The sequence below is a fragment of the Macrobrachium rosenbergii genome, chromosome 1 (assembly GCF_040412425.1).
Source record: "Macrobrachium rosenbergii isolate ZJJX-2024 chromosome 1, ASM4041242v1, whole genome shotgun sequence".
NCBI lineage: Eukaryota > Metazoa > Arthropoda > Malacostraca > Decapoda > Palaemonidae > Macrobrachium > Macrobrachium rosenbergii.
The window spans coordinates 9,598,953-9,609,237 of NC_089741.1; the positions used below are offsets into that span (position 1 = coordinate 9,598,953).

Genomic DNA, 10,285 nt, shown 5'->3' on the forward strand with positions numbered 1-10,285 from the left:
CGAAAGAACTGTTAGGGAAAGAGAGGCTAGAACACTCCCAATATCAGCAGAATTATTACCATTAGAAGATTATACTAGATACAGTAAAGCGGTGATTAAGAAGAAATGGCAAAATAACTGGAGGGAAAGCAGTCTTAACAATAAATTAAGAGAAATAAAAGAAACTGTAGACCCATGGCCATCATCTTATCAGAATTGCCGCAGGTTTTCAGTAATGTTGACACGGCTAAGAATTGGTCACACTAAACTGACACATGGTTACCTGATGAGTAACCCCATGCCCCTATACCTATGTGCGAAATATGTAATATACAAATAACAGTAAAGCATATTTTAAAGGTATGTCCAAAATATAGAATAAAAAAGAGACATTTTATTTAGAAGATATTCCTTTAAAGATATACTGTCAGAAAATGACAAATTTTCACTTTTTAATATTTTAAAATTCCTTAAATTTAATCATTTATACGATAAAATATAAGATTCATAGAATAATTTATAATATATTCCTAATTAACTTAATTAGTTCTTAGATAAACATATGTCGCTAGGTTTAATTAAATTATTAGGGTTTAAATAGCTTGTCTAATCCTTCGGGCCAGCCCTAGGAGAGTTAATATTAACTCAGTGGTCCGGTTAAACTAACGTTAAAAAAAAAAAAAAGAAGACAAAGAGGTTGAAAGGCTTATGTGGTTCTTATGAAACAGTTGTGTGTCATATTTGAGAAAAAATAAAAAAACTGTATGTGGTATGTATGAGCTTAAAAAAAACCATGATAGAATTGATATAGATACTACATTGTGGTTTCTGAGATGTATGACGTGAATAGTAATTATTTTAGCATGATCGAGAGTTTTCATGTTGTGAGAGAATTATGCTACAATAATTAGACCAGGGAGTGACTTGTTTGGAGGGAAAGTAAGTGCGAGACATGATGGGTTACTTCTGCATAGCTATTTTTTTACTTCGTAGATGAAGTGGTGCATGAACCCAAATAATGGAGAGAAATGCAATGTTGTTGATTAGAGGAAATGCTGTGAATGAAGTATGGTGTAGTGTTGATTTGAAAGAGTGAAGAGAAGTAAAAAAAATAATAGGAGCTTCAACAGAAATCAGGAAGATGGAGAAATGAGAGTTATTATGGAAGTATGGAAGAATGCTAATAATTACTTCATGTATTCATTTTTGTGTATGTAAATATATATATATATATATATATATATATATATATATATATATATATATATATATATATATATATATATATATATTAAATATATATATACATACACATGTAGAAGATTATAGTTTGAGTATCCTTTCAAACGAAAAACTAAAGTATAAGATTAGGGCAAATCTCTCAAGGAAAGATATTTGACATAGAACTCAGTGCTCACTGAACAAAAATAAGAGCATTTTCTTCATAAGTTCTTTAAATAAGAAGATTGCAAACTTTTCTCTGTAATTCCCTTGATACTAATATATACAGCTTCCAAAGTTAAGTTACTAATTGTAGATAAAAACATCCATTTCACAGTTTTAGTTTTCTGTAAAAGAAAACTATTGAGATGGCTTTGTCTGTCCGTCTGCACTTTTTGTCTACCCTCGGGTCCTAAAAACTACTGAGGCTAGAGGGCTGGAAATCGGTATGTTGATCATCCACTCTCCAGTCATCAAACATGCCAAATTGCAGCCCTCTAGCCTCAGTAGTTATTATTTTATATACGGCTAAATTCATCCATAATCGTGCGTGTGGCACTGCCGAGTCCAGTTCCGGAGGCGTCACCGACGTACCTTCACCTGACCGCACCTGGGGAGCAACTGAGCGTTGCCCGGTCTTAGCTGAGAGTTTCATATTGCATCACATCGAGAGTTTCATAGAACAGTATATGCTGTACAGAAAACTCGATTGCACCGAGGAAAGTTATGAGCATTTTTTACTTGTTTCTTTTTGTGTTTCGGGTAAAATATCTCGTTCTTTGGAAGAAGCTTTTATATTTTGCTATTTGAATGTGATAGCTTTATTATCACAAAATAACGTAAGAAATTCTGAATGCAAATATCGTCAAAATACAAAGGTTTTCATGCTTCAGATTTGACAAAATCACCCAACTTCGTAAAAATTTAAATTGCCACAAGGTCATGGCTCCGGCAACAACGATAATTAGTCATCTCATCTGGTACCTAGAAAAACATTTTCGTCTCCAGATATATTTGAACTGGAGCTGAAATAAACAGGAGTCAAGATGTTGTTGTGGTTATTACAGTTCATTGATTTGGTGTTTGTGAAAAATAGATTCTGCATTTTTCACCCCAAAAAATTACTACAAAACCTAAAGATTGCGTTACCAGAGTGGGGACGTGGAATGAATGTGCTGAATACGACAGATTAGTAAATAAAATGACAACCAGATGTATGAAAACAATTTTTATGGTTTACAGTGAAGGCTTGGCTGCTTTAGTTCTATTCCCTTGGAAATGTAAAACGTTGAAAAGAACTGCTATTTCCGCATTTGTTTGGATGATATTTTGGTTCTATAATTTTTAAAACGTTCAGCTTTAACGTTAAAGTAGTTACTCCAAATATGTTTAATAAAAAGTGAACGAGTAACAGGAGATACCCTAAAACAAAGCTTGGGAAATGTTTTAACAACATTAAAGGGAAACAAAATTGCTTCTGCGTATTGAGAGTTATATCTTAATTTGTTATGATTATTGTAACTATCAGTATGATATGAAATCCAAGTACTTCCCGTTTTAACTACTGCCATCCTACGCGTTATCATTATCATCAAAATTTATGCTAACAGGAATGTCGCTTTGTTGTTGATAATATCATCATCATTGCCATCATTATTATTCCCTTTTCTATAGAATCCTTTTTTTAATGTTCGATTTCCTGCATGTTAGCAAGATTACACGGAAACTGTAGTACAATTTTTCGATGATTTTTTTTTTCAAGATTCTCTATGCTCTGTGCGTGTCAAAAACTTTTCATATTTATTATAATTTATTCACAGCCAAAGAAAGTGGTACATCCTACTGCTTGTAACAAAAAAACTTTGCAGAATAACTGGTTAAAAGCAGTAATTGAACTCTTGATTTTGTGAGGGAAAATGAGAATGGAACAAAGTATTATTCATGTAAATGATGATAGTAGCCTTGTTGGAGGTTTGAAAAGTTAATTGAAAGGTTATTACTTTCATCAATGAAGTTATGATCTTGGTGCCATTCGTCATCCTATGTTTTCATTAGCAAATTTGGTTGAAAATATCTTCTATGCCGACATGACGGAGCTTTCTACGCTTTAGGACGTCAATGGTTAGAGAAAAAAGGTTCTCGATTATAGTATAATCAATAGTGCATTTTAGATGCGTTTTCCAATCACTCGAGGGCTTAAACTTAATTGGCAGTTAATATGTTCATAAATATTTCATATATATATATATATATATATATATATATATGACTATATATATATATATATATATATATATATATATATATATATATATATATATATATATGACTATATATATATATATATGACTATATATATATATATATATATATATATATATATATATATATATATATATATATATATATATATATATTATATATATATATGCTTTTTCCAATCACTTGAGGACTTAAACTTAATTGGCAGATAATATGTTCATACATATGTCATATAAATATGCATACATATATATGATTTATATATATATATATATATATATATATATATATATATATATATATATATATATATATAATTATATATTTTGCCATGTGGCAATATTTGGAAAATATGTCGCCTCGAGCAAAGGAAAAACCCTACAAAATGTGCAAAATTCTTTCTCTGTTCATTTAAAGGAACATGTTTGTTCTTGTCTTTTAAGTGCATCTCAGCCGCAGTTCGTGTTATTCTAAGACAAATGGTCAAAACTTGGAGCGTAACTCGAATAGCCTTTTTATATGAGGCTTCAAGAGAACAAATAACATGACGGGTGCAGGTAAATTTCAGTTGTGATACCCTCGACATCTTTGTAGAGCTCAGGAAATTTCTGCAGTGCTTTTTTAAAGCAGTTTTCCCAAGAAAAAAATATATAATTTATATATATATATATATATATATATATATATATATATATATATATATATATATATATATATATATATATATATATATATATATATATTATACATATATAGTTTTGGGGGAACCGCCTCGAATGCACTGCAGAATTTTCCTGAATTCTACAAGTAAGGACATCGGATACTTAATGCACAGTTCGGCGGCGAGATGAAAGATTTCACAAAAATGGTGTTCGGAGGAGACTGCTTTTGAGAAGTATCTGAATTCCTGTTTGCCAGTCTCATGTGGCCCGGCGGTTTCATTTCTTGCGTATACCTCAGTATGATTATGTATTTTTGTTTTTTTATTTTCTTAGGTGTTTGTATATTATTTGAAAAAGTTTGTTTTTGTGCTCTACTGTGCTCGATTATGACTCGCATATATTTCCTAATATATGATTTTGGATTCTTTTAATCTTGTTTTATCTGTTTTCTTAAAGATCCTGCTTCGTTATTCTCAAATCATGCCATGTATTATGATGATTATTATGATGATTTATATTAAAAAATAGTATGTCAAACCAGTTGCCTTTGCTCCAGACTTTTCTACAAGTAGCCACACTAGTTGGTAGGGTACTTCTAATAATGTTGAATAGATACTTAATGAAACAATGAGAAAAAAAGCTGTAACGGGAGCACTAGAAACACACCAGTTTTATTGTTAGTTTAATTGCCTTGTCTCCCATGATTTTATTTTTATTGTATTATCTGAAATATATATTAAGCTGTGTGGATTACGATTGGCTCAGTTAATTTGCTATCATTAATATAATCGGTTGCTAAGTATGTATTGTTCAGATCTTGATACTGTACTGTAGATCCTCTTTGGGTTGAGTTTGTCTAAGAATGATAAAACCGCACCATTAAGTGTAATTACTTATGTTCAGTTGGTCCCCTCGAAGTAGGTTCCTTCACGTGGTGAGGGGGTAAGGGACCCTGGCTTTTCTTTTTCGTTCTTATGAAGAATAAGAGCCCGGGCCCTGACGGATCACCTACAAACCTTTCGATTTAAATGGCGTGGATATTTTCACTTTCGTACAAATTTCTTGGACCTGGTAAATAGGAAAAGGTATCATAGCTGGGATTGCGTTTATATCCGAAGCTAAATAGTGAAAACCGTGGCAGGACCATCAACTGCCCGATAATGTTCGGACCTGAGTTTTCAGGCGGAACTATTCTACGGGACTGGACCACGGATTCCAGAGGGGGTCTAGTTCTGGGAATAGGACTCTCGGCATTCTGTCCGGTTTGCCCATAATGTGATTAGGGTGGGGATGATTGTATTCTAGTAATGCTCTCAGTCCTATCAAGCTGGTTGGCTTACACTTGAGCCACTCTAATCATGTTGTGCCGTCCCCTTTGGGGTAGGGTAGGGATGCGGACATTTGGGAGTCGGTTCTCACTTGTGCCATTGGTGGAAGAATAAACCCCATGAAAGGCTGATGATATCTTTTTAAGATTTTGCAGGTTTTTTTTTTCCCAATACTTTTATCTTTATGGATGGTATAAATAAGGATATAAGTACCCCTGGACCCTGTGATGATAACCAATCAGCACAGACAAAGACCTCTGCAACCTCGTCTCGGAATACGCGTACGGAAAACCCAAATAAACATTCCAGTGTAATAACACTGAAACCCTATGCTCCAGTACGGAGCAAAGGGAAATTTAATGGAAATGGTGATTGTGAAATTGGACCAGGAATATATGAACAGTCGTATGACAAATATTTGACCTTTAGCCTGGAAGAACCAAATTGTGACATTTTCAATGTATACAGGGATATTTTAAAGTGTTGTGGCCGAGAGCCTAAGATTAGTCCTGAAGGTAAAGGAAAGCTGACGGTTGAATCTACCTCAGCTAAAGAAAGTGAAAATCTAAAATCATTGTCTCGCCTTGGAGGAGTCAAAGTGGAATGTGCCGTACATGCCTATTGGAACCACTCCAAGGGTATGATATTTGCCCCACAGCTCATGACATATTCTGAGGAAAAGTTAGTGGAAGAATTGAAAGATCAAGGAGTAATAAAAATAGAAAGAATGAAGAAAAAAGTAAATGGAGCCCTAGTCCCACTTCTTAACTTGATAATCACTTTTAATTCCACTCGATTGCCTAATATAGTGAAGGCAGCCTGGTTATGCTTCAAGGTCAAACAATACATCCCAAGGCCGAGGAGATGCTTTCATTGCCAGGAATTTGGACACATGTTAGGGTCATGCAGGCAGAAACTGCAAGGCAAACCTGCCATTTGTGTCAAGTGCAGCGAACCAGAGCATGGCATATGTAACAAGCATGCCAGGTGTGTACATTGTGGAGAGAATCACCCTTCATCTTCAATAAATTGTGATGTATACATCATGGAAAAGGAGATTCAATCATTAAGGGTAACTGAACGACTTACATTTAGAGAGGCAAGAGAGAGAGTATTAAACTTATAGGTCAGACCAGGAATATCCATTGCCAGTGTAGCCGCCAACCGTAGAAAGAATATAAATGGTACCAAGGCCAATCTAAACAAAACACCAGTGATGACTCGTAACCGAGCCTCTTCAGAGGCTGTGCCAGGGATGGCTGGCACTTCTGCCTCTTCGGAGGCTGTGCCAGTGATGGCTGGCACTTCTGCCTCTGGAGGCTGTGCCAGTGATGGCTGGCACTTCTGCCTCTTCGGAGGCTGCGCCAGTGGTTTCTGGCATTCCTGCCTCCTTGGAGGCTGCACCAGTGATTGCCGGCGGTTCCGCCTCTTCAGAGGCTGCTCCAGGCATTGCTGGCGCTTCTGCCTCTTTGGAGGCGGCGCCAGTCATTGCTGGTGCTTCGGCCTCTTCGGAGGCTGCGCCAGTGGTTGCTGACGCCCCCACCTCTTTGGAGGCTGCGCCAGTCATTGCTGGCGCTCCCGACTCATCGGAGGCAATGCCGGATGTAGCTGGCACTGCTGATCTTCACACCCTCCTCAGAGACATCAGCTTTGTCTGGTGTCCCTGAAACCGACAACCCCTAAAAAGGAAGGCCGCTACAAACAATCGGTCTCCTTCTAGAAAAAAGGAACAAGGTAGCAAGCTGAAAGCGCTTAAAAGAGGCTCCAATATTACAGCCTCTAAAGGAAAATAAAATTCATTAACGTTCTCCAGTGGAACTGTCAGGGATTGAGAGGAAAGTGGGAAGAATTGAGACTGCTTATATCAGAAGTGTCTCCTATTTGTATAGCTCTGCAGGAGACCATGATTGGTAACAACATGTGCCCCAGCCCACGAGAGTATACATCTTACTACTCCACCTATAATTTAAATATGGGAAGTCATGGTGGTGTCGTTTTGTATGTTCGAAATGATACCCCACAAAATCCTATTAATATCCAGTCAGCTTTGCAAGTATAGGTGTACAGATCCATCTACAAAGAAAATATACAGTATGCTCTCTCTATCTACCACCAAATGAAGTCTTCCCAATCAATGAATTTAAATCTCTTATCCAACAGTTACCACGTCCCTTTATTATTTTGGGAGATATGAATTGCAGAAGCCCTCTTTGGGGTGATATTGTCACCAACCAAAGAGGAAGATGCCTAAGTTCCATCATAGAAGGTGAAAATGTGGGGATCCTCAACTCTGGGGAGTCTACACATTTTCACGTTCAAACAGGCACGCTATCGGCAATTGATCTATCTATATGTAGTGATGACTGCCTTATAGATTTTAATTGGAGAGTTATAAATGATAGATTCAGCAGTAACCATTTCCCAATAGTGGTGAGTTCAGCATCAAGTCCTCCATCTTCCAGGCTACCTAGATGGAATACAAAAAAAGCTGATTGGGCAACATTCCAGGAGCAAAGCTCAGTAGATGACTCTGCTGATGACTTTCCCAGCGTAGATGATGCTCTTGAATTTTTAAGTACAATATTGTTCTCGGCTGGTCTTCAGTCCATACCAGGACATCAGGCATATTTATCCGCCGACCGGTTCCTGGTGGACTCGTAAATGCCAGGAAACTCATAGAACTATGAGGTCTGCATACACAAGATACCGCAGACGAAAATGTGAGTATTACCGTATAGAATTTCGAAAAGCAAGAGCTCATTTTCGTTTGGAAATCAAAAAAGCACGAAAAGAATCTTGGACAATCTTTATTTCTTCAATAAATTGAAAACTCCTCTAACACTAGTTTGGAAGAGAGTTAGAAAAATAGCAGGCAAGTTTACTCCTGTCAACCTCCAGTTATCAAGATCAATGGTTGTGAGGTAGCAGACCCCCAGTTAGTTGCAAATGAGTTTGCTAATCATTTTGCTAATGTTGCAAAGAAAAACGATGATCGACCATACTCGGCTCAAAGGCAGCAGATGGAACAAGTTGAAATAGATTTTAATACGTTGAGACATGAGAAATACAATGATCCGTTTACGATGAAGGAATTTCTATCTGCCCTAAATAAATGTAATGAATCAGCTCCTGGACTGGATGATATAACGTATTCAATGATTAAACAAACCCCTGAAAATACGAAACAATTCATATTGAGCCTTATTAACAGAATTTACAGGGAGCATATCTTCCCGAAGATCTGGGAGATGTTAAAATTATTGCCGTTTGTGAAACCTGGAAAAGACTCGTTTAAAGTAGAAAATTATCGTCCAATTGCACTATCATCATGTTTGTGCAAGATCATGGAAAAAATGGTAAACACACGCTTGATGTGGTACTTAGAACGGGGTAAATATCTGTCCCCAGCACAGTGTGGCTTCCGAAGCATGCACTCCACAACTGATGTTCTACTTCGAATGGAGTCTTCAATATGTGAAGCTTTTGCCAACAAGCAACATCACATCACGGTCTTCTTTGATTTGGAGAAGGCTTATGATACAACATGGAGATATGGCATTTTGAGGATCCTTCATGAATGTAACCTGAGAGGCAATTTGCCCCTCTTCATTAAGGCTTTTATTAAAAATAGGCTATTTCAGGTCCTGGTTGGAGCAACAATGTCAGAAGTATTCAGTCAAGAAGAAGGAGTACCACAAGGAAGTGTTTTAAGCGTAACATTGTTTGCCTTGGCAATCAATGGGGTTTCCAAAATAATTCCCTCAGATATAACATATACCCTTTTTGTTGACGACCTTTCAATCTCCTTTGCAGCTTCAAGGATGGCAGTGGCTGAACGTCGCCTTCAGCTCTGCATCGACAATATAGTGAAGTGGGCTGAGGTTAATGGTTTTAAATTTTCTACTAGTAAAACGGTACCCATGCACTTTTGTCGCATAAGAGGATTTCATCCTAATCCAGATCTATTTATTCATAGGCAAAGAATTCCATGTGTAGGTGAAACGAGGTTCCTTGGGTTGATTTTCGATAGTAAGCTGACCTGGATCCCAAATCTGAAGTATATTAAGACCAAATGCTTGAAAGCGATGAATTTGCTGAAAGTTCTGACTCATACTGTGTGGGGTGCAGACAGAACTCAGATGTTGAGATTGTATGAAGCCCTGGTCTTTTCAAAATTAACGTATGGATGCGAAGTTTACACGTCTGCAAAGCCCAATAGCCTTAAAATGCTCAACTCGATTCATCATGGTGGGGTACGGTTGTGTACAGGAGCATTTAAATCATCTCCCATTGAGAGCATGTTGGTAGATGCTGGTGAGGTGCCACTGGATCTTCATTACAAGCGTCTGCTGGTTCGGAGCTGGTATAGATTCCAGAGGCTACCTAAGTCTTTGACCAGCATATGTATGAGAAGGAAAGGCATTGGCATTATTATGAAAATCATCCCATGCAACCGCATCTGTTTGCTCTTCGAGTAAACTTGATTCTCAGGGAATTAAATATGCCTAGGGTGAAGATTCTACTAGTAAAGTATTCTGTTATTCCCCCCTGGAAATTTCCAGAGGTAGAATTCTGCAAGTATTTTAATTTCACCAAGTCAGAATTGTCATATGAGGCCATGCGGTCAATATTTTTAGAACATTCGATGGAACATGGCACCTACACACCAATCTTCACGGATGGCTCAAAGTCTGATGCTGGCGCCGGCTTTGGTGTAGCCTTCCCTGATATAGAGAGGAGTGGAAGGTTATCATCCGTTGCCTCAGTTTTTACTGCCGAGATAAATGCAATTTTAAAAGCTTTAAAGGAGATTTTAATTCATAATGGAAACAA

At 37.0% G+C, this 10,285-nt stretch overlaps 1 protein-coding gene across 1 annotated transcript; it reads left to right on the forward strand.

Annotated features, from left to right (window-relative positions):
* Positions 1-9,372: 9,372 nt before the first annotated feature.
* Positions 9,373-9,930, forward strand: LOC136839389 (uncharacterized). Its single transcript, XM_067105360.1, has one exon. It carries the CDS (start codon positions 9,373-9,375, stop codon positions 9,928-9,930), a length of 558 nt encoding a protein of 185 aa, XP_066961461.1.
* The last annotated feature ends 355 nt before the right edge of the window (positions 9,931-10,285 follow it).